This window comes from Pezoporus wallicus, unplaced genomic scaffold (genome assembly GCF_028554395.1).
Source record: "Pezoporus wallicus isolate ANWC-B61680 ecotype Strahan unplaced genomic scaffold, APGP_CSIRO_Pwel_v1 contig_6312, whole genome shotgun sequence".
Classification (NCBI taxonomy): Eukaryota; Metazoa; Chordata; class Aves; order Psittaciformes; family Psittacidae; genus Pezoporus; species Pezoporus wallicus.
Window position 1 is genome coordinate 354,510 of NW_026642251.1, and position 26,048 is coordinate 380,557.

A 26,048-nucleotide genomic window follows, 5' to 3' on the forward strand; every position below is an offset into this window, starting at 1 on the left:
ACAAAACCCATGAAGTCTCAAGCACCTAAAAGTATCATCACCTCAGCAACAGGGGCAAAAATTCTGGGCAAAAATCGGTGAATTGAATATTATAGAGTGTATCTCACACTCTTGGCTGAATAAGGGGTCTTCTGGGGAAAGGTAGTTTGGAGGTTTGCTTCAGCTTCTTTCTCAGCAAGCTACAAAGTGTTTGGAACATAATCTGGACGCCATGATTAGGATTATGAAGACTGTGTCCAGAATGGTACCTGTGTATAGTGTAAAGTAGTATAAAAATTATTAGTATCAACAGTCAGTTGTTGACAAGCTTCCTTCTAGATCAGGTCATGAGTAGGGGCTCTGTGGTGCCAGGTTCCCAGAACCATTCCACAGTAGAAAGGGGCCCCAAGAGGTCTCTTAGTCTAACCTCCTGCTCCTGTTCCCCTAAGTGAGGAGCAATTGCCCAGACAAGTTATTCTGCTTCTGAGGCTTGCCTGCGACTTTGTGTAACATACGAATATTTGTCACTTTTGGTGATTAGCATAAGTTGGAAATCAAATGACTAACAAGGATCACATCAGCGAGCTCAGCAGGCAAAGTGCTGTTTTGTCCTCGGGCACTTTATTTCTACTGTTGGCCACAGGGTATAAATGTGCAGAAGGATGGTATTAATTGCTTGGTTCTGGATGTAACTGCAGTGCTGTAAAGCGCAGTAACTTCAGTGCAAGCAAGGTGAACACCAGAGTAAGAGACGTGACCCCATCTGAAGACGAATTCAATCGTAAGAACTTCCTTCTGAAAATGAGGAGATTTAAGGGCAGTGGGAAAAACTCCTAGGTCATGAGGCCTGTGCTCATTCTATCTCCTGCTCTTCTCTTTCTGCCAAATGTTCTTTTATACCAAGCCAAAGGGATGAGTGAGGAGGATATGTGCTGAAAAGCGTGTTGGCTTTTGTTTGTTCTAGGGATATGGATGTGCCATGTTAAGTGGTAATAGGAAAGTTCCTCTCCTGCCAGAGCTTTTGCTCACGTTTATTACTTTCCCTATTCTGCACATAAACATGCCCATTCTGGATTGCCTTCAGAAATGCATGAATTTAAAATGATGGGCCATTTATGCTCACTCTCCTTTCTTTTAAACCGAATCACTAAGGTTAACAGCTGCTATACTGTCTCTTCTTTCAATGGATACTGTACCATTTGGCTACAGCTCCTGAAATAATCCTCTCATGGCATGCATATATGGCGATCACATTACATGTCAGCTTTCTGAAGTATGAAATCCCATGTGATTGCCAGGCAATGTGGCAGAAATACGCTGCTTGTGAGGGAGCCAGGTGGAACTGGGGCTCTCCAGGAGCCCGGCATGGCTGAGGCCTGGGGTCACCTGCTTGCAGATTTTCTCCCAGTGACTTTTACTGGCTGTGATGGTCAAGTGCACTGCAAATTCATTCATTAGTTGGCAGGACCAAGATTGTTATAATTAATGGGGTCTCTACTTGAATGCAGACATTCAGATGTCACTGGAGCTCACAGTATAGTCCGATAGTTTTTAAAAAAGGCACAGGGGAGAGAAAAAAATCAAATGCCCCCCCACTCTGAAACTGAGTCCAAGTCTGTCTTCTGCCATTGGAAAGGTCACCTCTCACTTTTGTGGATTGGAAAGTAGTGGCTCTCTACTCCCTTATGACTGAACTCAGTAAGTTTTGGTTTCAGGTCTTGCTGAGATGATGGTCTCAGTGATTTTAATGTTACAGAAGGATGGTCTGACCCACTATCTGCTTTCACACCTGCGCACAGTTAGTCTCTTGAACAGAATGGAGAAAATGATATATTAAATAAGGTGGGATGTCAGCCTGATAAAAGGATGCTAACCAGATACATGGAGAAGGACCTTCTGTTTAGCATCAAGGTCTGGCTGTCCTCAGTGTGGGGAGGTGGGGAAATGAAATGCTTTCTCCAAGCTGTGGTCAGTCATCCTTTCCAGAAGCAATAGGAGAGGGATGCAGATAGAGTTGTGTCTAAGAAGGGTGGAAGATAAAGTGTTGCAAATGAAATGGATGATGTTCTCTTTGAAGCTTTGAAACTTGCACTGCCTTTGGATATATCTCATTTCCTTTCACACTTACATCCGTATACGTACAAAATGAGAGTAAGGATGAGCTCAGTTTCATAGGGTCTCTAATCCACGATTTGCTCTCATGTTCCCAAAGGTGAAAGGCAAATGCATTAAGCCATTTCGACACCTAATGTAGCCCCAATCTCAGAATTATCTTTACAGTTCAGCTGTTTTGTCAGCTGTTCACCCTTTTTTAATTCACTGTACAGAATTTAATCTCTGTTACAGAAAGAAACCATGGTAGTATCGCTGTTGCAATGCACCTACCCAGAGTTCTACACCAAAGGGAGTGAATGTTATTAGATTACTAAAGGGAAAAATTGCTTTGGCAATTCTTCAGATGTTTCTTTCAGCATATGTTACCTCTCATTCCTTCCTAACTTGTCCTTTATTATTTTATCATCTTTCATTTTCCTATTCCAAATTAATTCTGTCTCGTTCCTGTGCCTTTTACAGTGTATCCAAACCAGTTTTCTCACTTTCTGGCTATAATCAACTCTTCAGTTGTTCCTAAGATACAAAAGCAGGCAGTACTTGAGCTGAAATAGCAAGTTGTGTTTGTGTGACATGTTTTAAAACACTGGCAATTTGGGGCATATGTAGAGAAGCAAGACAATTTGAAAATAACTTTGAAACCAAGATGAAACCATGACTGAAAAGCAGAGAGATTTTTCTGATTTTGTTTTTCCCCCCCCAAAAAAAAAGTACAAATAATTTAATGTTTTCCTGCTTCAAATTAGACTAAATTTCTAAACATGACCTGGCTTTCTTGACTCATAGTCCATGTATAACTTAGAATGGGAAACAGCAGGGAATGCAGCCAAAGCGATTCTTTTTGCAGAGACGTGAGATATTCAGAAACAGGTTCCCTGGATATTTTTTGCATCTACTTTGTTCAGTGCTCAGTAATCCTTACAAAAATATTGATAAAAATATATTTTGTGGCCTGTTTTAAGATAGGAAGTAATTAGGGGTACTGTAGAATGATCCTTTGCTTGAACTTGATTAAAAAAAAAGACTACTTTGAAGTGGAAAAGTGTGCTTCTGACATGTTTGAAATCCTGTCTGGCTTAAAATATTGGGCCTCCAGTGTCATTTCACTTGAGACAGTGGTGCAGAGGTAGAAGACAGCTGGTAAGGTGCTTACCAAATGTTTGTGTGTGAACAGCACTATGCAAATCACTGAACTTGCACATCCTTCACCTTACTGAGCACACCTTGTTTCCTTCTCTACCAGGATGGTTTCACTCCTCTCGCTGTTGCACTGCAACAAGGACACAACCAGGCAGTGGCCATCCTTCTGGAAAATGACACCAAGGGGAAAGTGAGATTACCTGCTCTGCATATTGCTGCTAGGAAAGATGACACCAAGTCAGCAGCGCTCTTGCTGCAGAATGACCATAATGCTGATGTGCAGTCCAAGGTAACGGGGTGCTGCCCTAGAGTCATGCAGCTAAGTGCCGATGGGCAAGAAACTTGACTGCCTTCACCTTAATGGTTAAAGGTAGTTTCTTCTGTGGGGAAATACAAGTTGCTTGACCAGTATCACTGGTGTTTAGCTACACAGCAATTGCAAACTACTTACTTTTTCTGCTTCTTAGTTACTCCTCCCATTTTTTTTTGGTAACCAGCTTTCTCGTAAACCAGAAGACACTGGAAAGGAAGTGGAAGCACTGCTTCCCTATTAAATAGGGTACTGGTTTGTTGCCCATGGGAACATAGGTTGTATAAAGTTAATGCATGCTTGAATTGCTTTTCCCATAATTAACAGCATAACTCATTTCAGAAAGCAACATTGTTCTTCATTTTGCAGCCAGTCTTTAATATTGTTCCTCTTTTTCCCAAACCATGCTGCATCAGATGATGGTGAATAGGACAACTGAGGTACCGAGATCCAAAATTTTTAATTACTCTTTCTGTTACTTATAATTATCTTCTCTGCCCTCTAGCAGTATTTCTTTATTATTTAGCACTAAAAGTGAAGATATGGCTCTTTTTAAATGCATAGAGGTATGTGGCTCAGCAAACCTGTTTTTACTCATCCTTTGTCTTAGCATTTATTTCTGTCACTATTGAAGTAAACTTTTGAGAATTCACATGAGTTCAGGGAAGTGTGAAGCAAGTAATGGAGCTGAGGGGACAAAGATGCTTTTCTAGCTCTATTTCAGTAATTATGAAAATGCACTCTTTTAGTGTAACTAAATTAAGGTGTCTGGCTCAGCCAGAATAATGGTAATATTCATTTGCCTTCTTTTACAATAATAAATATAATCAGATCTTCCAAGGAAGAAACTTGTTCAGAGCATATGCTTGCTTTTGCCATTGTTCTTAGTAAGATATTTTCAATAAAGATTTGAAAAATCTTTAAGGGATAGCACATAATCACAGTTTAGCTACCAAAGATGATATTACATTTCTCATACAGATTCTGGAATGTTTTTTTCTGATGTAAAGATGGCAAGGCTTCTCCAGATCACTTGAGATCCAAATTGTGTACAAGTATAAATAATTAAGATTCTTATACTGTTATTTATATTCTTATAATGTACATGTTTCTCATGTACACCAAATTCTTGTTTTACATACTGAATAACTGCTGCTTTTTTTAAAAAAAAAGAAAAATAATGAAGGAAATATCTTGTCAATGTTTCTAATTCTAAGAGCAGCAAAATAAGAGTCCCAACAACTTCTGCTGTCATTTATCCAAAACCAGTAAACAGATGCAGCCCAAAAGACCCATGTTGCTTCCAGATTGTAATAAGGAAACTTCCTTTATTTTCTTTAAGAATGGCTAATATATATAATAATGCCTAATATAATAATAATGTCTCATATATAATTTCTGTGATGAAAACTACTTTATTGAGCACTGATTCAGCAGACTGATGTGGGGAATGAAGCACTTTTGATAACCTCTCATGTGAGAACTGTACTGTCTGCCTGAAAGACTGTGCTATGTTACAGCTGAACTGGGTAAAATTGGCGCTATCTGTTTACCAGCAGCTTTTAAAATCCAGTTCTAGTGAAGCCAATTGTCTTGTATAAAATTATTTCTATAATGAGCGCTCTTTCCCTCTGTAGAGTGGCTTTACACCTTTGCACATAGCTGCGCACTATGGAAATGTCAATGTGGCAACACTGCTGCTAAACCGAGGAGCTGCAGTTGATTTCACAGCAAGGGTATGGAGTTCTTTCTTTTCTTACTATGAAAGTGGGAGTGTCTCTTTGTATAATTCTGAGTCAAGAGTAAGTGAGCAGTAAAGTAATGAAGTTCTGTTCTGTTGTGTTAAAAGATGTCTTTTTTTTTCTAGTAATTCTTTAAGGTTGCCTCAGTGCAATGCACCAGGGACCCTGGGAGTTGAGTAGCAACCAGTATTCCCAGTTGAAGGAAGCAGGTTCCTTTGACTAGCTCCATAAAACTGATATTCTCAGAATGTGCCAACTCACTTCAGCTTTTCTGTCAGTTAGGCGTCCTCCAGAAATAGATGAGGATTTATTGGCTTTTTCAATATTAAGTATTTACTATACTACTTTATTTTCACATACAAACGTTTGTGAGGACTTTCACCCTAAACAGGACCTACTCCTTTATGCTGTTGGCATTACACTGGGAAAGTTCCTTCATGTAGGAGTCGCGCATTTGTGTACCCTGTGTATGTTGCGATGATTTAAATGCATCAGTGTTTTGTGAATATTGACTCATTGGAACTCTGATATATGTTTGTCTATTTGTCTGACCCTGGGACTGTGATGTTCACTGCTTTGGCAGATGTGCTGCTTTGTTTATTAAAAAAACCCAAGCAAATTTTGCTTAGGAAGGAATTACTAACTCTGTAGTGTATGCCTAGCTCTGATGCTCATGCATATTTTTTGTTTATTCTCTACAATGTGATGGTCTCATCTTCTGTGATCTGAACACAAATTCACCACCATTATATGCCTTCAAATTCATCCTGCTCATTGTTTGTTCTTTTCATGGTGTAGAATGGAATCACCCCACTACATGTGGCTTCTAAAAGGGGAAACACAAACATGGTGAAACTCTTGTTGGATCGTGGAGGGCAGATCGATGCCAAAACCAGGGTGAGTCTTTCTATTCCCTGAATATGATTTTGTCCCTTTTTGGGAATGGATTGGGATTATTTGCTTGGTGGGATTGTTTTTTTTCCTTGTTGTTTTTTAAGCCAGAGACTGGGAACATGACAATTCATTGCTAGGAATTCAACCTCAGTAATTGTGTCTTGTTCCCTGTTCTGAAAGTGAGACTTTAGATGTGACTGTTATAAATGACTCAAACCCCAAAAGTTCAGCTTAACACAGCTCCAGAAATGTTAAAAATTGATCCTCACAAGTGTACACTTTTTGAAACATGAACAAAATATAAATTGCCACTCCAAAAAATAATTTATAAAGATTTTTTTTTTTCTTTTAATTTGGAATCCTACCTTTAGTTTTCAGATTATTTGTTTTGTGTAGACTGCTTTCTGCTTAAGGAATGACAGACATTGGTGGCAACAGGAGACAGAAATACTATTTGTTTTAGTCTCTGTATAATGTACCTACATGATAGAAGTAAAAATGTGATGAAACTGATCATTCTGAGGAAATAAGCCTGTTGATGGGTCGAGCTTCAGGTGACATGAGAACATGTGTGCTGCACAGCAGTGGGAAGTGGAAGGACTGCACTCAGCTAAGCCTTTCATCCCCCAGACTCCTCAATATGTGTGTCAGTCATAGCATGCCTTATGAAAACTGCTGTAGTGGGCTGCCAGTCACTCTTTATTGAAGAGTCAATATTGAAGAGTGGGAACAAGTAACCTGCTCTGTGCCAGCAGCCACTCGCCTCTTCTAACTAACTGACTGCAGAGAATGAGGTGACTCTTCCAGCTGTCTTGTTGAAGTGCCACATTGATACTGTATTCTCTATTTATGGATGATTTCGCAATCAACCAGGACAAAAGAAAAAGCCATCAATTTATATGGGCAGAGTTAATTATTTCAAATGGGGTATTGGAGTCAGTTATGTGGACTGAACTACACAAGACTTGTTCTTGCAAGCTGCTGTTCTTTAATTACTGATCTGCAAAATTGTGTCTCCAAGTAATAGAGAGTATTTTAGAACAGAGAGTTTAGAGCTGGATGTAAGAGGTTTTGTTTAACAAAGTAGAAAGGTAGAGGATATTGCAGTCAACTACCTTTCTGGTTGATTCAGCCTCTGCAGTCACTTTGATATTAATTACACCAGCCATTTGTTGCTTGATAAGATAGGAAGACGGTTGTGATTATTGTGGAACTCTGTATGTGATTATGATTTTGATTTCTGCTTATTTATGAAATGACGTCTCTCTTGTCTTTTAAATTTTTTTTTTTTTTTTTAAACTACAAAGTTCTGCCTATTTAAAACTGTAAAGATGATGCTAAGTTCTGCTTCTCATGAAGGTGTGCAACAAATCATCCCTGGTCAAATTTTTCACAATAGGTGCCTAAAAGCTTACGGTAAAGAGGCTTGAAAGGGTAGTAACACACTGCATTCAGGGTATTCCGCATACTCATAAGCAGAGCAGTCATACAGGAATGGCCCATTTGGCCTGTGGAATGAGAGTATTGAATTCACTTATTTCCTGTTCAGTATTTAGTTACTTGCTTCAGACAAGCTGGCACAGGTGATTATAAAGGATGTGTTGGATTTTGAGAGGTCAAGGTGTATTCCCTTCTCCGCTTACCCGCAAAGATTGGTGTGCAGTTGTGAATGAAACTGGAAGAATAGGAATTTGCCCAGTTTAGGTGGATGGTGCTAATTTTAGAGTTTTCTCATTGTCTTGGCTTCCTGCCCTTTATCAGCTGCTACATTAGCTCAAAAACTATCAGCACAAAGAAAACTGTGAAAACCCGTGAAGGTATCCTAAAGCACACACATATCCCAGTTTAAACAGACTCAGCAGCTTCCTCTTGCTTTCATCCTATGCCTTCTTCCTGCTCAAAGGCACATGGTGGTGATTGTCTGTCTGTACTTGACAGGGGGGAAGATTCCAGAGCTTTGGTTTTGCCGTCAGCATCTCTGTGGCGTGATCTTGTCTTCATGCCAGCTGTTTATACCGTCTCAGTGTCTTTTTCTTTTCCCTTGGCTTTGTCCGCATGCTTTGTGTGCTTTGCTATGGCCGTGAGTATGTAGGGTATGGAAGAGGTAGGTTGGGTGTTGCATGCCATGCATACTTGTGTTTTGTATGTTAAAGGCCTCCTCCATCTCGGTACTAACATGCTCGCCTTTCCATACTCACTTTTTCATTTCTTCTGAGGAACACCTGCATTATTCCAGTAAAAACAGAAAAGGGTGGAATTAAATATACTACTGGGATCTTTCATTGTCAGATAGCTTGTGCTTTTATTCTTGGTCTCCATTGCCAAATCAAAATAAGCTCTGTGGTTAAAAAAGTACTCATTGCTTTCATTCAGCTTAATTTTAACTTGCTTCATCACATGCCATCTGATGATGCATAAATTAAGATGCAAAACCTTATTTCAACAGATTTTAGATGAGCCTCAGTTTCGCTGAACTGATCTGTGAAATCCTTCTGTGTTTGGAAGTGTTCCATTGGAATGATCCATCAGGAGCCCATGTTGTCAAAAAAAAAAAAAAGATAAAAATTTTAAAATTACTCCCTCTTCAAAGGGAGGGAGTTATGCATGTGTCCTACTGCTCCATAGTTAATGTTGCATGTCAAAGGAAAGCCCTGCTTATTGCAGGAATTACGTATTTTTATTTTTTCTGTATTTGCTGAAATTTTATTGCATTTCTCAGTAGAGTGTGAAGATGTAGACTCGCTACTAAATCTGCTTGCTGCACTTATTTTAAAATAATATTTAATTCCTTTTTTTTGGCAATTTTTACCATTTTCCTCAACTAGCTACTAGATAAGCTTTTTAAATGTGAAATTTCATTTCTCTTTTATGCTGTATCTACAGCAAAAATGGAAACTCCGTATCTACACCAGTTATATTTAGCCACAGGCTGTGGTCAGGAATCAGGAACTTGTTCTTTAAAGCAACATCTCCAAAAGATGGTGGAAAGCTCAATTTATGATTAAATGTAGGTGATGTGGTCAAGAGAAATGTGGCAATTACCAACTCTCACTTTGAGAGGAGGAAAGGATTTACAGCCTTCCAGAACCATTATAAGGATTATTACAGGGAGAATTATTTTAAGCATTTAAGGCAGAGCAGTTTCAGCATGGCCAAAATATAGATGTTTCTATTAAAAAAAATAAAGTATATAGTAGAGTAGTAACAGTAAGGGTTTGCAGGACATTGAAATGTTACTATTTAAGGGTAATTGAAAGGGCATTGAAATGTTACTATTTAGGTGTATTCTTTTTGAATGCAGTTTTTGTAATATCTGTATTTTTATCATTTCTCTATATAAATTGTATAGGAAAAAAAAAACAACAAAACAAGAATGTGAGGCTTTTTCAGATTTGCATGATTTTTTACTTTTGAAATACAGTGTATTCACAGGCCTTTGCTACCTTACTGGTATTTCCACTTTTGTGGTCTATGCAAACACGCTTAGAAGGGGGTGAGGAGCATGTTCACCTGTCTCAGATGCTGAAGTTGTCACAAATTTTGTGTTCTTTCTATTGACTCTTGCAAACATTGAAATGAAATTTTTCTTGCTCTGGGACTTCTCTTTAGGCTCCTCTCACAGGTTCTTGTCCAGAATATTTACAGTTGTAAAAAAATCCCTAGAATGAAACAGAGCATCTAGTCTTGGAATGAAAGCTTATTGTGTGGGGAAAGTACACATATTGTGTGCCTGGAGTGTGGCAGCTGGACCTGGAGAGGGTAGTAGATGTGGTAATGGTGGGAACAAAGTCTGCTGTGCCAGTTGGGTTGGAGAAGGGCCCTGAAAAAGAAAGGAGCTCAGCTTTCAGCTCAGCTGGAGCTGAAAGAAGTAGAAGGTTGGTCATAGAGATGGGAAAAGGAAGGAGTTGGGGGGGGGGTGGTGGGGGTGTGGAACTCAGATTTTTTTTTTGTTGTTGTTTTGGTGTTGGTGGAGTTGTTTTTTTTCTGGTGAATGTGCTGAAGTGAATGTCCCTTAACACTCTTTCTGGGAACCTCCTGAGATTTGTTTGTAATCATGTCTCCTTTTGTATGTAAGCATCCTAACAAAACAGGCCCTGCACTCTGCTCTTTCCACATAGCAGTGAGTTTCCTGCCTTAAAGCCATTGTAGCAGGATCCTAATCCTCACTTGGCACTGTGCTACATTTACAGTATTTTTTTTTTCTGCAGTAATGCTGCTGTGACATTTTCTCTGAGTCTATATGCATGCACAGAGCACTAATATTTCATTTGCAGTTCTTGCCATTTCTAAAGCAATGTCAAATTATAAATACCTAATCACAATGAAGATATTTGCTATTAAAAATGTAGTGAATTCATACAAAGTTTACAAGGAAGAAGGAAAAGATGTGCAGAATATCTAAGCAAGCTATATAGATAGTTATTTAGAATGATTTAAGTTAGTATCTTCAGACTTAAGCAAATATGTGATATATTTTTTGCTGTGTTTTAAATTTGTACTTTGGATGGCAGACCTGGAGGAATGCTTTAAAGCGTGTTTAATTCTGCCAAGACTCTGAGAGCTTTGAGCAAGAGGGAGCCTTGCCTTGTTCATTTTTAAAGAGAAGAGATTTAGTAGTAATGAAAAATGAAGGAAAGAAAAGGCCTTTATTTGTGGAGACAATTCAGACAATTTTGCATGTCCAACGTACAGAATACTGTAAACAGTTTGTTTACCCTTACAAAAATGAGAATATGTGGCTGCAGTTTAGAAGAATTCTTTGATAATTTGGGCTTTGATGTTCATGTGCTATCGGCCTTCATTCGAATAAGCACCAGTGTGTGCAGCTGCCCCTCTACTGAGACGCTGCCCACATGATTTCCCATTAAGAATCTCTTGTAAGCATAGCTTCTTATTATCTCAGTCTCTCTGGAAAGCTGAAGTAAAGTATTTTAATCACTGTGAAAATACCCAGTCATCTATCTTCATTTATCTTTGATTAAAATATTACCAGGGATTGATTTTCAAGGAAAAAAATTTACCTTCTATTTTGAAAGCCATTTAAGAGGAAATTATGAGAGATGGAATTTGGTGGCTTCCACACACACAGAGGGGGTTGTAGTGTCATATCTAACAGTCATCCAGCCACTGGTTACATTGCAAAGCATGAACCAGCAGAGTACCACATGTGCAAGACAGAACACCCAGTGCAGGATGTCATTTGCCAGATGAAAACATTTAATTCCATTTATCTCCATTATGTACTCCTTGGGATGAGGAGATAAATATTGGGCTTCTTAAAATAGAAAATTGCTGAATTCCTTTTCTCCCAGCATGGCAGCCTTTGTGTTTATGGAATATCGATTATCTGTACTTCCAAGTCTGTGTCTCTTTGGCCCGGTGTTGTATGTCCTGTCAAATGATGTGTTTGATATTTTGTTCAGTATGTGTTCTTCAATTTTTGTGATGTACCAGTTAGCCATGGAATGATTAAAGAAGTGCATAGGCAAATTCCTTCAATAGATTTCAGAGCACTGAGGTTTATTGCAGGTGGATAACGGTGCAGAAGAGGACTTACTTGGTGCACCAGTGTGTCTCCTAATAGTGGCTAATGTCAGTTTGTGCTCATTGTGTTATGTACTAATCCTTCTACTACAACAGCTCTGTCTTTGCAATTTGTCTCATCTTTGAAGAAAATATATGAGCAAAAATCAAATCTAAACTATTAAATATAGAAATATTTTCCCCAGGGCAGAAAGAGGGAAAAGAAGAGGGCTATATGGAAAGATGCAAGGCATTTTGCTTCATGCTCCTGCTGAGAAGTGCACAGACAGTAAATGATGATGCATTTATAAAAGCTATGAAAGGATAGAATAGGATACACAGCAATTTTTTGTCCCTTGTTTTAGAGAGAATTGTAAGGACAGAGGAGAAATTATGATTTCTAATGATTTAGTTCTTATTTCTATTGTAGCTAGACTTCCTTGTGGAGGTCTTCCTTGTGAATGTGCTTTTTGCCTTGTGCTTTAATTCTGATTTCTTCCTCTGGGGATTTGTCCTGTTTTTCTGAAGGGTTCACACAATTCTTCCTTTCTATTTCTGTACTATTAAATCAAATAACATGAAAGTGACTATGCAGGTAGGGAAAGTGAACCTCCCACATTGATTAAAAATGTAGAGCACAAAAGGTCAGAAACTGGACAGAAATCTCAAATATCTTGCCTAGAAATACATTTTGGGGTATATTCTCCCCTTAAGAATGCTAGCGGGAATTATGTTTATGAATGCCTCTGGCAGCAAGATGAAAATAGACCTCAGTTGTGCATATAAAGACTTGATTTGGGGCTCTTTGAAGCTTCAGCACAGAAAAAATTCCCTTTCATTGACCCAGTTGGCCAGGTGCTGAGCAACCTTGAATTCTGTTGGCAGATTTGATCTTGCATCTGTTGAATTTCATTGAAAGCTTCCATGGGATTTAGTGATGACTTTACCTCTATGATAGTGAGTATCAATCAAGGCACACCCAGCCCTTTCAGTGGTTCTGAAAACTCACTGGGAACATAGATAACAGAGAAGAAGTCCTCCCTGCAGACTTTTAGGAGCTTTGTTGCACTGCCAATTCAGAAAGGTGCTCTGTGCTTTTGAAACTGAGGATCTGGTTCTTGGAACTACCTTTTGCAGAGTGTCAGAAGGTTAGGTTTGCATAGCGTGAATGGTGTTACAATTGTGATGGCACTGTGCAGTCTAGAGCTACTTTTAATTTAAAGATTATAGTAGTGCAAGTAATAATGTAGTGACATAGACTTCCTCCAAACTCCAGCAAATCAAACAGTACATCTGTGTATGAAGCTATGTAGGTCACTAGCTCATACTTAGGGCCATTTTTTTTGCTACTTATTTAACCTCTAAGTAATAAAGTCTGATCAATATGTTCATCTTTTAATTGTCCTGTTACTGGATTCTTCAGAAAGCACCCTAGAATGATAGTATCTCCCTCATCTGACATGGGCAATGTGTCTCAAAAGGAGAAGGCTTTTCTTGTGTTTAAAAACTATTACTACTTCACCTTTATAAACCTATCTCTATGAATGAGTATTGACTTCTCTGAGTACATGCTTGAACAAGATCAAGGTCTAAGGAGATGAAAATGTGGGTTTCTGTATTTTGAGCATTTTCTTTGTCATTCAGAACAATTTTTTTTTGCAACCATTTTACTTGCCTTATTTTTGTTGTATTTTTCTGCATAAAGTGTAAACTGTGGCAGAATTACCTAGAATGTACTCTCCAATCAAAATGTTTCATTGACGCTTATTTTGCTACCACTGCTGTGATCATACCGAGTAGCCTTTCAGTATAGGGTAGTGTTCCACAATGGAAAAAATATTGTGGAGTTGGTGGTCTCAGAGCAATTTTAGCAGGGAATTGTTAGCTTCTTGTTCACCACTCAATCTCAGAAACAAAAGGATTTGTTCTGTTTGTTTTTCTCTTTCTCTGTTTTGAAATTTTCTTTGTTCTGCTGCCTGTTAAAAAAGAAATAAAAATATTCTAGAATAAATTTTTTAGTATGAACATTTTTTGTTTCATCCCTGCACCAAATGCAATCAAAAGGACAAGTGTTGGTTAATGGAGCATCTTTGGCCCAGCATATATTTTCCAGGGAGAGGCAATACAATCTCAAAGCTGTGCAGAGGAGAAGGAGGGGAGGAGGCAATTCATGCTTCCATTATCCTCTTTGGTAAGAGATTTCAGCACATAGTAGGGCTTCCCTCTGAAACTGTAACCTTAGAGTGACTTTTACTGGTGCAAGGAACAACAGGGATGAAACTTCATGTTGAGGAGCCAGCTTCAGTTAGGAGTCAAAAAAAAGAGCTTTTTCACATGCTTGTGGGGCTGCATTCCTGGAACAGTGTTCCTCAGAGTGCTAGGATGGACAGTTGGGGATGTGCTCATTTGTTTTCCCTCCTTTTACTTTAAGGATGGACTCACTCCACTCCACTGTGCTGCAAGAAGTGGACATGACCAAGTTGTGGAGCTGCTCCTGGAACGCGGTGCCCCGCTGCTTGCACGGACCAAGGTGTGCGTCTTGCTAGAATATGTTAACAGGTCTATGTAACTTTCCACAGCATTTTTAATGTCACTGAAAGGACAAGGAAGATGACAGGAACATTCCTATTCTCCCAAAGGAAATGTATTAATGGGTAGAATGATCCAGATTAAGGTTTTGTTACATAATTTCCAAATACATGAAACATTATACACTTCTTTGCCCCTCTCTGTAACATCATACTAAACACATGGTATACAGTGCTACAGCAAGCGCTTTGCTTTTATTGCCTCTTAAGAGCTTTCTTAGATGAGAAAGGCGGGTCAGTCACTCCTGGTGGACAATTCCTGGTATAGATTTCCAATCTTTCCTCTAAGCTAACTAGGACCTTTGGCTTGCAGCTTCTCCTAATTGTTTTCATGGACTATTTCAGAGTTGGAAAATTATTTTAGTATGTTCTTAATGGTTTCTGAAAAGCAGATGTCTAGGATTGTTTCCTACAAATGCTGTCACTTTAGTCAAACTAATCAGTGGAAGATACTTGTAGGGTAAGAGTGAGCCCCACTGAGAGCACTTCAGAGTGCCTGACAGACAATTCTTATCATTAGTTGTAAACCAGTGGAATAGAGTATTGTAATGACATGCTTGTGGTCCCCTGGAAGATCAGGAGGGCTAAACAAATAACGCTTTAAAGACTGTTGTACTGTTTACTGGACCCCACTCCCTCATCCTATTGCTCAAACAAGGGCACTTAGTGGATTGTGATCCATAGTTATCCTTATTGGAGCCTCAGGATAGTTCTCTTGATAATCTTCAGGAGGTGTTATTTCTGGGTTGCAAGCCTATCAAATAAGGATGTGCTCAAGCTATTCATCCTTAATAGCACCAACTAGCCCACGTCATCTGTTTATGGAGGAGGGGTCCACAGGGAGATAGGAATTGTAAGGGAAAGATTCTTCATCGTTTCACTGATTCCTTTGGTGGGAGAAGGTGAATTTCATGTGTCAGCACCCTCACTTCACTAAGAGGCAGTGAGGCTCAGAAGAACAGACCCTGCCACATATATTGTGCACTCTCTAGGCAGGATTCCCAGATGTTGTTATTCAAAGGCAGATGTTGCTGGTGAGGACAAACTACCAGCATTCCTGTGGCAGCATCTGGACCTCCCCACTGTGTTGAGGACTGAGCAGAGCAGAACTGCACTAGTGAATAATTCTCTCCTTTGAAGTGAGCATACCTGTTTGAATCAGTGTTTGAGTTTGTGCTCAAAGAGTCAGTTTGAGCACACCAAGTCAGTTATCTGTTCAAGTCTATATGTTACAATCTATCTTTAGGTGTGCAGTAATTTTTATGTCCCTTATTGCATGTCCAATGAAATTAGATTTAAATGCAACTTCCTCCAACTCAAACAGATGGTTACAAACTGGAGACAGATAAATATACAAATACTAAAACTATTTTTACATATTAGTAGCAATAATTCTCTTACCTTTTAATTGTTTACCTTCCATGGACTTCCATATTTACAAAAAGATGTATTAAAGCCAGACAGGGCTACAAAGGTTCTGCTTCCACTGCCCTTCAAGTGTTATGGTTTGAATAAAAGGTCCAACTATGGTGGTGGTTGAAAGTATCATTTCCCAGCAGTTCATGGATTGGGTTTTTCAATATAATTAATTTTTTCATTGTACACTTGAAGGAAAAAAAAAGAAAAAGCTCCTTAGTAAACATGATGGGTAAGTAGGACCTTTTCCTCTAATTAGCATGGAATCTGTGTCTTAGTGTTAAAATGAGTATCCCCAAAACTGTCTTTAAAGGTTAAGGTATGTTTTATTAAATCATGAGGCAAGGCCCTTAGATTCTTCTGCTTTGATTAAATTCAGATTTTTAGTTAATTATATAATGTTCCTCTAAATTTGTCTGTATTTACTGGAATGAAAGGGTGGCTATAGCTTTTTTTTTTTTTTTCCATCTTTTCTTCCAGTCTGTTGAGATGTGTCTCTGGTTTGGTGAGAGGGGGATTCTGCAAACTCATAATGGCATCCTTCTAATATGTGCCACAATCTGAGAGTTACTGGAAGTTACTGTTCTGTTTTCTTTTGCCACAGAATGGACTCTCTCCCCTTCACATGGCAGCCCAGGGGGACCATGTGGAGTGCGTCAAACACCTCTTGCAGCACAAAGCTCCTGTGGACGATGTCACACTGGATTACCTGACTGCCCTCCATGTGGCTGCACACTGTGGCCACTATCGTGTCACCAAACTCCTTCTGGACAAGAGAGCAAATCCCAATGCTCGTGCTCTGGTAAACCTGTCCCATCTGTGTTGTGTAACGTTTTCCAGGGCAGATGAGTAGCTCTTACCAGTAAAGCGAAGTTAGAATTATCAGCAAACTCCCAACAACCTCAAATAGTTGCAGTTACAACAGAGGTTCTCCCACCTGCTGGTTGCCACTATTATATCTTGTAACCTAGGCCTAGTCAGGGAACATGTCCCATGAGAAGTGGCTGTAGTGTCAAGCCTGGCAGTTTATAGAGTTCCTAAAATCAGAGCCATTTCTAGTTGCTGCTAACATAGGCATTGGTATTTTACTGCATTAATAGTTTGGTTTTCCATACTATGTGATAGGATACACAAATAATTTCTAAGCTTTCACCCAAATCAGTAAGTTAATTGGCATAGAGAAAATATAAAAAGCTAATATTTCTGCATTTATCTAATTATGACATTCCCCTCTGTTAGGTGCTACTTTTCTTCCTTTTCAAAAACCAGTTCTTTTGATGCTTACAGGAAAACAAGTATGATTCCTTTCACTCACTGATCAGACCCCTGTCCCCTAACTGAGAGAAAAACATCCTATTTGGTTTCAGGAACATCTGAAGCTTTCAAGTGTCTTTAATCTGTCCCAACCCATACAAGATTCCAATTTTCACTAATGGGAAATCTCTCTATGAACTGTTAGATGGATGAAAGTTACAGTACCAATATATTACAGTCGGCGGGGCGGGGGGGGGGGGTGTCGGTGGCAGCGCAGGGGGAGAAGAAATAGACTGAACAGTTGACATACTTCTGCATGGCAAGATGTCTGCAACTGCCTGCTGTATTCAGTGCCTCCACAGAACTTCCATTGCTCTGATGTCTTCCCCAGCTTCTTGCCTTAAGTATGACCCTGTGTTTTACTGTGAAGGCTCCTCCTGTCCCTTACTTCCCTTACTTCCTTGGAACTGACTTTGTATGTTGACGCAATTTTCTTCTGCCGTCTTATTTTTCTTAGCCTGTCTATACCTGCAAATCCTTCCTTTTCTTAGCTTTTCTTGTTGTGTCTTTCTCAGTATCATGTTCACTTGACCTTTTTTGATGTTGTTTTCATCCTTCCCTGTTTTTCTTGCCAGTCTTCTCATTATCTTTAGCTGTACTTTCCTCAGCTACCCCCCCTTCCCTGTTATATGGTAGCCCCCATGTCTTTCTTTTCTTCCATAACCAGAAATACACCTGTTCCTTCCCTCCTCTCCCTTCCTCCCAGAGAAACACCTGAAATGAAAGGAGAACACCCTCAGGCTGCCATCTCTCTGCTCTCTTTCCTCCAGACTGTTTTCCCTCCCCAGTTTCCTCTCACATCAGGGACTTGTCACCTCTGGTTTGTTTATAGTTTTTAATACATTAAATGATGCTTGTAATTTCTATTAGTGATACGGGTGTTTTTTTTCTGCCTTCTCCTCTCCCCTAACAAACTGTTCCTCACTTAAGTAGAAGTAGTGAAATGAAATCAGCTCAGGCAGTAAAGTGGAAAAATGGAAACTTCTGAAACTGTAACCCCCCTAAGAAATACATTGAGAGATACTGTGCAGGAGGTAAAATAGCTAATGTTTTTGATTCCTTCTTTAGAAATTGTAGAAGGCTAATAGTAGTAATAATATTCAATAGAGTCCTGGGATGGAATAAATTTTACAAATAATTCATTTTCAGCGAGGTTTAAAAAAAATTGTTAATATTTGCAAAATGATTTGAGGGTACAAGCATTATATGAGTTCTTAGCTTTTTCAATTTGTATCTGCTTTAAAGCACTTTCAGATCAACCAGTAATTAACATTTCCCTTAACAGAAACTGACTGCAGAATAATATGTCACATGCCCCTTCCTACAAGCCAAGATTTCACTGATGAGTTTTGTTTACTGCTAGTTGATTGTTTAGCAACACTGATCCTTTTCGTTAGAAAATACAGCAGTTTTTCAGCATTATCCAAAATGTTACGTGTGCTTTTTACTAAAATGTTCACATGTGGTGAATAATGTATTTGTTTAGCTTTAGGCACATGCTTAACCTGCATTAACTATAATAGCACATAGAAAAATCTTGAAGTCAAAGCCTGTAGTGCAGTTCAGAATATGAATGAAGTTATACTTTGATTTGGGCTCCAATCTTGCTGAATAAGCATCTCCAAAGAAATGAGTGTGTACTGATGGCAATCACAACACTAAAATTCTTGTCTCACAGTACAAAATGCTAGGTTGCACTCCTGATTTAAGATGTTCCTTTCCTAATTCATTCCTGTCTCTGCCCCATTTATTTTTAAATCCGGATGAGGACTGCACCCTTGCTTCATGACTCAGCAGGGCAGAATTAAAGGAAGAAGGGGCACAGATACTTCAAGAATGATCACTGTATCATGAAACCATGGCTGAAGGAGTGATCATTTATTTAAGATACCTCACAGAATGTGCACACACACACACACAAACATGAAAACAGTGTACTGTAAATGCATGTATAAATGTAAAAATCAATAAATAAGGTGCCTGGATTACAAGATATTCTAAAATGACAAAGTAAGGTGCAATCCAGAAGTACTCTGTCCCTTTCCTAGAGAGGTATCAAATATGCTCTGTACGTTTCCAAAGACACTAAGTGATTCAAACTGATCACTATGATTTCTTACATGTTACTTGTATTAGGCAAACTTGGGAACCACTTTAAGTCATCCTCACATACACATGTGCACAGCCTTCAGAACCACGTACATACATGTGTGCATGCATACACTAGGAAATGAGAACAGTCATGTCTGTGTTTGGTTTTTGGAGGTGGAAGTTCAGTTTCTCTCCATTGCCTGAGAAGAAAGCAGCACTGCTGCTTTTTTCTGCCCCAGATTACTGGGAAATGTCTGTAATTCATAACCTGTTGTGCTTAAAGAACAAATGCTTCTGGTACTCTAACACATCTGCTCCCAGTGCACCAGCATGGAGCTGTGTGAAAAGCGTAGCTGCATGTTTTTGACTAACATGACTATCTTTTGCACAGAATGGTTTTACTCCACTGCACATTGCCTGCAAGAAAAATCGCATCAAAGTCATGGAACTCCTGGTGAAATATGGGGCTTCAATCCAGGCTATAACAGAGGTAGAAAAATGTTTCATGTCCTGAAGAAGCGTTCCTTCTCTCTCTCCCCTTTTTGCTTTCCTTTTTCTCTCTCCTATTGTGCCTTTCACTTATGTCTTATTTAAAAGAAGAAGCCCCTTCCCTACGCCTGTGCAGAGGAGTAAAACTGCTCTTGCTTTGTTTTGCAGTCTGGCCTCACACCAATACACGTGGCTGCATTTATGGGCCACTTGAACATAGTCCTCCTTCTGCTGCAGAACGGAGCCTCTCCTGATGTCACTAACATTGTGAGTATGGCTTTGACTAGAATCATCTGTGCAATACTTCCTCCAAAAAGGATCTGGCCTACCCTATAGCTCAACCAAAAGTCACATTTTAATGATTCCTTATGACTTTGTTGCATTTAGGACAAATTATTCCAGCACCTTTAGTGAAGCTGGGGAATGGTAATTGTCTATGCATTATAAGCCATCTGTGGTTTCATGTATTCTTCTAGGGTAGGCAGAGTGTCCCTTAGAAACAGGCAAAGCTCATCAAATACATCACAAAATCATATAATCCAAGGCACAGGGAAGACTGTGTTTCCATTCTGAAGGATGAAATTTAAGCCTAAATGGCTCTAATTTCTACTTGCATAGCTTTACTGGCTGCCATGAAATTGCATCATTTGTGTCAGTGAAAAGGTATAAGACACTTAAACTCTAACAATTAAACAAAAAGGAAAAATGCTAAATTCAAGATGTTCCTCTCACACAGGAAATTCCAGGAAGTGATGCCTTTTGAAAGAACATGCTTAAATCTAGAATATGTCACCTTTGGGAGGTAACACAAAATGCAGAACCTGACTTATCATAGAAATCAGTGTTTGGATACCAAAAATAGCCTAGTTACCAAGAATAACAACAACTAGAAGAACATGATGGTTTTCTGAGCTGTATTTCACAGGTATCTTACTGTTCAAATTTGTCAGTCAACTTATGACCACCTATCCTTTGACAGCAGCTTTTTACCAGACAATAAGGTTATAGATAAGTGTTTCCAAAAACAAACCAACAAAAATCTAGTAATCCAGGTAGTGGACTCATGAGTTTTCTCTCAATTAGAAAAATCTAATATGGAAAGATGTTGAGCACACTGAGATGTTTGCTTGAATCATTTGAATGGACTTTCCTTGACAAAGTCTCTTATTGCTTTCATACTTTGTAATAATCTTTATATAAAAAATTTATTGATGATGTGAAAGCCAACAAGGAATCATCTTGTAAGCAATTAAACGTATTGTGTTACCAGACATCTGTATGCACAGTTTAACATGTTACAACTTATTCTACACAGGGGTCTTGGGTTTTACTTGGTAAGCTGGAGTTCCCAATTGAATTGCTAACTGTTTCCAAAAACTAAACTGCATTGCTAATTCAAGTACAAAAGGGTCTTTACAGAAATTTGATCTTTATAGTGTGTGAAATGTAAACCTTATTTGCATTTTAAACAGATCATTCTTCAGGTAATGAAGTTTATATGAATGACATTCTCTTTTAAAATTTGTAGCTAGGGCTGTGGGATTTTTTTGTTGCTGTCTGACTAATCACAACTGTTAATACAATGTTAATTTTAAAATGACAAGATAAATCAACTCCTGGTGAAGAGGATTTGCTTAAATTAGCAGTTCATACTAGTAGGCAAGCTCAGGCTGCTTCTTTTCCTACGTGTAGATGAAGGAGAAAAAGACATGATTGCTGATTCTGCTGCAAACGATCTCGTCCATTTGAGAAATGAACACAGCAGGGTGTTCATTGTGCCAGCTGCAGTTTAACTTGGTAGTGCTAGGGGTAAAAGCCTTAAAACAGATCTAGAGTAAGGAGAAGGAACAATTAACACTAAGAAGTAGTCGATCCTGCTGTGTTGTCGTAGAATCACAGCCTGCTTTGTGTTGGAAGTTATCTAGTTCCAGTCTTCCTGCCATGGGCAGGGACACCTTCACTAGACCAGGTTGGCCCAAGTCCTGTCCAGCCTGGCCTTGAACACTGCCAGGGGTGTTATGTCATAACATATAGATAAATGCAAAGCTCCTTGTTGTGGAACTGTCTCGCTGCCTAATGTACCAGCTGCACAGGGACTATTTTAGTCCACTTTAGGACAGTGATCCTGGAGAATGTTGAACAGTGCAGAGTTAAGCTAAAAACTCCATTGTCAAGAAATACTCAATTCCAGTTTTGCCTGGCAAAGCTGTGCAAAAAGTAAATGATGTAAATGTGTATCATCCTGTAGCCATCGTTATCCTGATCTGAAATTCCACATCACTCCAGTCAGCTTTGCAAAATTTCATATTCTCCTCCAAATTCTGTGGGCTACAAAAGACTTTCCATGCTTTTCCAAACAAGATGCTTTCTATAGCCTGCAGGCAGAGCCATGCTGCCGAGCACAGATTTTACACATTTTCATATGCTGGCTCAGTTGTGCAAAGCCATTGCAAGGCCTTTTAATGCTTCCAGCTCCACACAGTGTGCAGGAAGAGACCATCTGGAAAAATATCCCCTTCCATCTTGAGGGTCACATGCCTCGCAATCTCTTGAGAGAGACAAGCTTGATATACTCTTCTCTCCTGCACAGCACACAAGCTGATGCACTGTTACGTAGAAAGCTGAGGAACATGTGTGACTGCAGAATTTCCATAAGCCAGGGTCGGAAGCCAGGTTCTCAGCTGATGGAAAGGCAGGTCTCTGCATGTGTTGACATGGGGGGAATTTACACTGTCAGAGCTCTGTTTTGTCATGGAGGTTTAGAACACTGAAATGGTTTTGCTTTTCTGCAGCGTGGAGAAACTGCATTGCACATGGCAGCACGTGCTGGGCAGGTGGAAGTTGTTCGCTGTCTCCTGAGAAATGGGGCCCTGGTTGATGCCCGAGCCAGGGTAGGTGTTCTGCTTAAATGTGTTTTTTTTTGGCTTTCTTGTACTCAGAAACATTGCTGAAGCAGAGCAGCTAGGGAGGAGCAAATTTTTTTTTTTTTTTAAACCTGTTGATTCAGTATTTAGCACACCCAGAAACAGTTCTGAAAACATTAACCTGTTCATGCATAAATCTTCCAAAGAGAATGCATGTGGTGGGCTGACCCTATCAGCAGCTCAGTTGTGCTCAGTCATTCACTTACTGCGGGATGGGGGATAGAACTGAAGGGTGAAAACAAGAAAATCTATTGGATTGAGATAAAGACAGTTTAGTAGGGGAAGGAAAAAAGTTAAAAATAACACAAAACACACCGACTGCTCCCTGCCACAAGCAAAGTAAAGGCTATCACTTATCACCTCTCACAAGTGGACTGATGCCCAGCTAGTCTCTGAGCGAGAGCTCATTTGGAAAATATCGTCCCATAGTTTATTGCTTAGTATGATGTTACAAGGTATGGATTATCCTGTGATCAGTTGGGGCCATTACTTCCTATGATTTTTGCCAGACAGATGCATAGCTGGATCTGTGGGATAAACAGCGATGTTGTGTTAAGGGTTCTACCTATGTGTTAAGTTCTACCTATGCTAATTATCTACTCGATTTGAGTTGTAGGAAGAACAGACTCCACTGCACATTGCTTCTCGCTTGGGAAAGACGGAGATCGTCCAGCTTCTGCTACAGCACATGGCCCACCCTGATGCTGCAACTACTAATGGCTACACTCCACTGCACATCTCTGCCAGAGAGGGACAAGTTGATGTTGCATCTGTTCTCCTAGAGGCAGGTGCCTCACACTCCATGTCCACCAAAGTAAGACAAAATGTCTGTATGCCAGTAGCACAGCGCATGCCTGTTTCATGAGGAATGCACTTTCACACTGAGAAGTTGAACGTGTTTGGGTCTTTTATTCTTATTTAACAGTGATCCTGGAGTGACCTTTAGACTGAAGTAATGATTTTCACATTTTGCTGTCTTCTGAAGTTGGGAATTTGGTTCCCAGTAGAGCCAAATGCAGATCATGATAAATATATGGCCCCAGCAGGTTTAAAATGTACACAAATACCTTGCTTCTCTCTTTCCCATTGTGTTACAGGTATGGCTTTTTTGGACAAAATTTTTAAAAAAAGGATTGTTATCATCCTAACAGTTGTTTTTTGTTTGTTTTTTTCTTTTTTTTTTTTTTTTTTAAATGAATGGGCCCGCTTATTCTTCAATACTTTGTTTAATTAAATAGTAAAATAATTCTGGTGTTGCTAGCTGAAAGGAATGTTCCTGAAACATAGAAGTCAGCATCTGTCCAGCTACAAATAATGCTGAATCTATCTCCAGTGCTTCTATAAATGAGGTGCCATATGACACAACAGGCCATTTTGTCTGGGATTATAAAGAAACAAGTCTGCAGAACTGTTCATGTTTTATTAGCAAAAAATGTCTACCAATACATTCCTAACAAAGTGATAAACATGTAAGAAAATAGACAGCTGTGAACAGAACTATGTGCCAAGACATGTTTTCCAAATTTATCACATGTGATTGAGACTCACTTAATTCTCACTATTGTTTTAGGTCTTGAGAAAGTACACCCAGTTTTACAGCTGGAGCTAAAACATTTTTGAACAGTGGGTGTCTTCCAGGGTTTGGAAGACTAAACCAGCAATTTTCAAATTGTGATCCATGGATTAGTGGGAATGTGTGCTGTTCTCCTTTTATCCAGCTGTTAAATCACAGTAGAATGGCTAAAAATACACTAAACAGTTTCCTTATTTCCCATATTGCTTTTTGGTAACTGCTTTAGGACTTCAGGAGCATTTTATAATTATGAATAGGAGAAGATGTAGTCCACTAGAAAAATCTCTCTACAAACATCTACAAATTAGTGAACCAGGAATGTTTGACATTCCTGACAGAAACTATTTTGAGGTGGGATTAATGGAATAAGATGTTAATCATAGAACCATAGACTGGTTTGGGTTGGAAGGGACCTTGAAGACCACCCAGTTCTAGCCCCCGTGGGCAGGGACACCTTCCACTAGAGCAGGTTGCTCCAGGTCCCATCCAACCTGGCCTTGAACACTGCCAGGGATGGGGCAGCCACATCTCTCTGCAGCCTGTACTAGTGCCTCGTCCCCCTCACAGGGAATAACTTCTTCCTAATGTCTAATCTGAATCTCCCCTCTGTCAGTTCAAAGGCATTACCCTTTGTGCTATCCTACATAACCTTGTACAAAGCCCCTCTCCAGCTTTCTTGTCAGCCTCTTTAGGCACTGGAAGCTGCTCTAAGGTGTCCTTGGAGTCTTCTCCATTCTGAACAAGCCCAGCTCTCTCTGCCGGTCTTCCCAGGAGAGATACTCCAGCCCTCAGAGCAACTCTGTGGCCCTCTTCTGGACTCCTCCAATAGGTCCATATCTGTAATGATAATAAAAATAATAACATTACGTATCACTTATGTGTCAGGAAAATAGATCATTGTAGTTCCCTGGAATTACTGTTAGGGCAGCATTTTATTCTGCCACCTACTGTCTTGCCTCCAGGAATTTTCCTTATGAACGTGTTGGGTTTGGGGTTTTGTTTGTTTTTTTAATTAAAAAGAACAGACAAAGAGCATGTTTTGACATAGACCTTACACCTGTGCTGTAGTGACAAACATTATTAAAACAAATAGAAAAGAACTCTCTTTAAAAGACAATGTTTGATGTTGCCAAAAACACTGCCATTGAGTCAGGTGCGAACTTTTTAGCTGCAGTTTAGGGGCTGCAGCAGAACTTGGTGACTGTATGGATACAAAGGTCCAAACAGAAATAATTTTACTTCCTCTACAGTAGGAGTACAAAGTTTGGAGCATTTCTCACTGAATTTAGATGGTGTTTCATTGTTGCTGGCAACAAGCGATACAGGAAATTCTTTCTGAAGCTGTCATCATGTGAACCTAAAAAGTCCATCTGGTTTGGAGTAGAAATTTGAACAAGTGCCTTTGTTGCCCACACGCAGCAGACAATAGAGTGCATGTTGCTAGTAGAGTCTCTTTCAGAGAAAATGTCTGGGCGTCTGCCAGCCTGACTGCATGTATGTAGGGAAGAATAACACAAGGGAAAGTATTTTCTTCTGTTTTACGCTTCTTAATGTGCTTTCAAGAGATGATGCTCTTTCTAGGTACGGCTATTGATTCTTTGTGGTAGGAATATAGGAATAATGAGTGCTTAGTCTTCATAGTTTTTTTAGAGAGCTGTCAGCCTGACCTTTAACACAAGCATCTCTTCTTTATTTCCTGTAATTTTTCAGAAGGGATTCACACCATTGCATGTGGCAGCCAAATACGGGAGTCTGGAAGTGGCAAAGCTCCTGCTACAGCGTCGTGCCTCTCCTGACTCAGCTGGCAAGGTAGTAATGAGAAATGAGAGAAAAATATCAGCAGCATTTTGCATTCTTTCTTGGGGAAGAACTGTGTGAAACATGCACACAGAAAGAGGCTGTGTGGTGGCCTTGGCTTTGTGTGTGAGGGTCACGTTCCCTAAAGGGTGAGGG

General features: G+C 39.5%; 1 protein-coding gene across 21 annotated transcripts in view; it reads left to right on the plus strand.

Annotated features, from left to right (window-relative positions):
* ANK2 (ankyrin 2) overlaps positions 1-26,048 on the plus strand; it is a 223,374-nt gene that overhangs the window by 110,292 nt on the left and 87,034 nt on the right. For 15 of the 21 annotated variants that reach the window (XM_057428311.1, XM_057428318.1, XM_057428308.1 and 12 more), the window contains exons 6-16: positions 3,335-3,520; positions 3,958-3,981; positions 5,179-5,277; positions 6,082-6,180; positions 14,132-14,230; positions 16,309-16,506; positions 19,501-19,599; positions 19,767-19,865; positions 22,391-22,489; positions 23,139-23,336; positions 25,806-25,904. In XM_057428311.1, coding sequence (XP_057284294.1) covers positions 3,335-3,520; positions 3,958-3,981; positions 5,179-5,277; positions 6,082-6,180; positions 14,132-14,230; positions 16,309-16,506; positions 19,501-19,599; positions 19,767-19,865; positions 22,391-22,489; positions 23,139-23,336; positions 25,806-25,904 — 1,299 coding nt within the window. The remainder of the gene's footprint in view (positions 1-3,334; positions 3,521-3,957; positions 3,982-5,178; positions 5,278-6,081; positions 6,181-14,131; positions 14,231-16,308; positions 16,507-19,500; positions 19,600-19,766; positions 19,866-22,390; positions 22,490-23,138; positions 23,337-25,805; positions 25,905-26,048) is intronic. The other 6 variants (XM_057428314.1, XM_057428312.1, XM_057428321.1 and 3 more) reach the window with 3 other exon arrangements.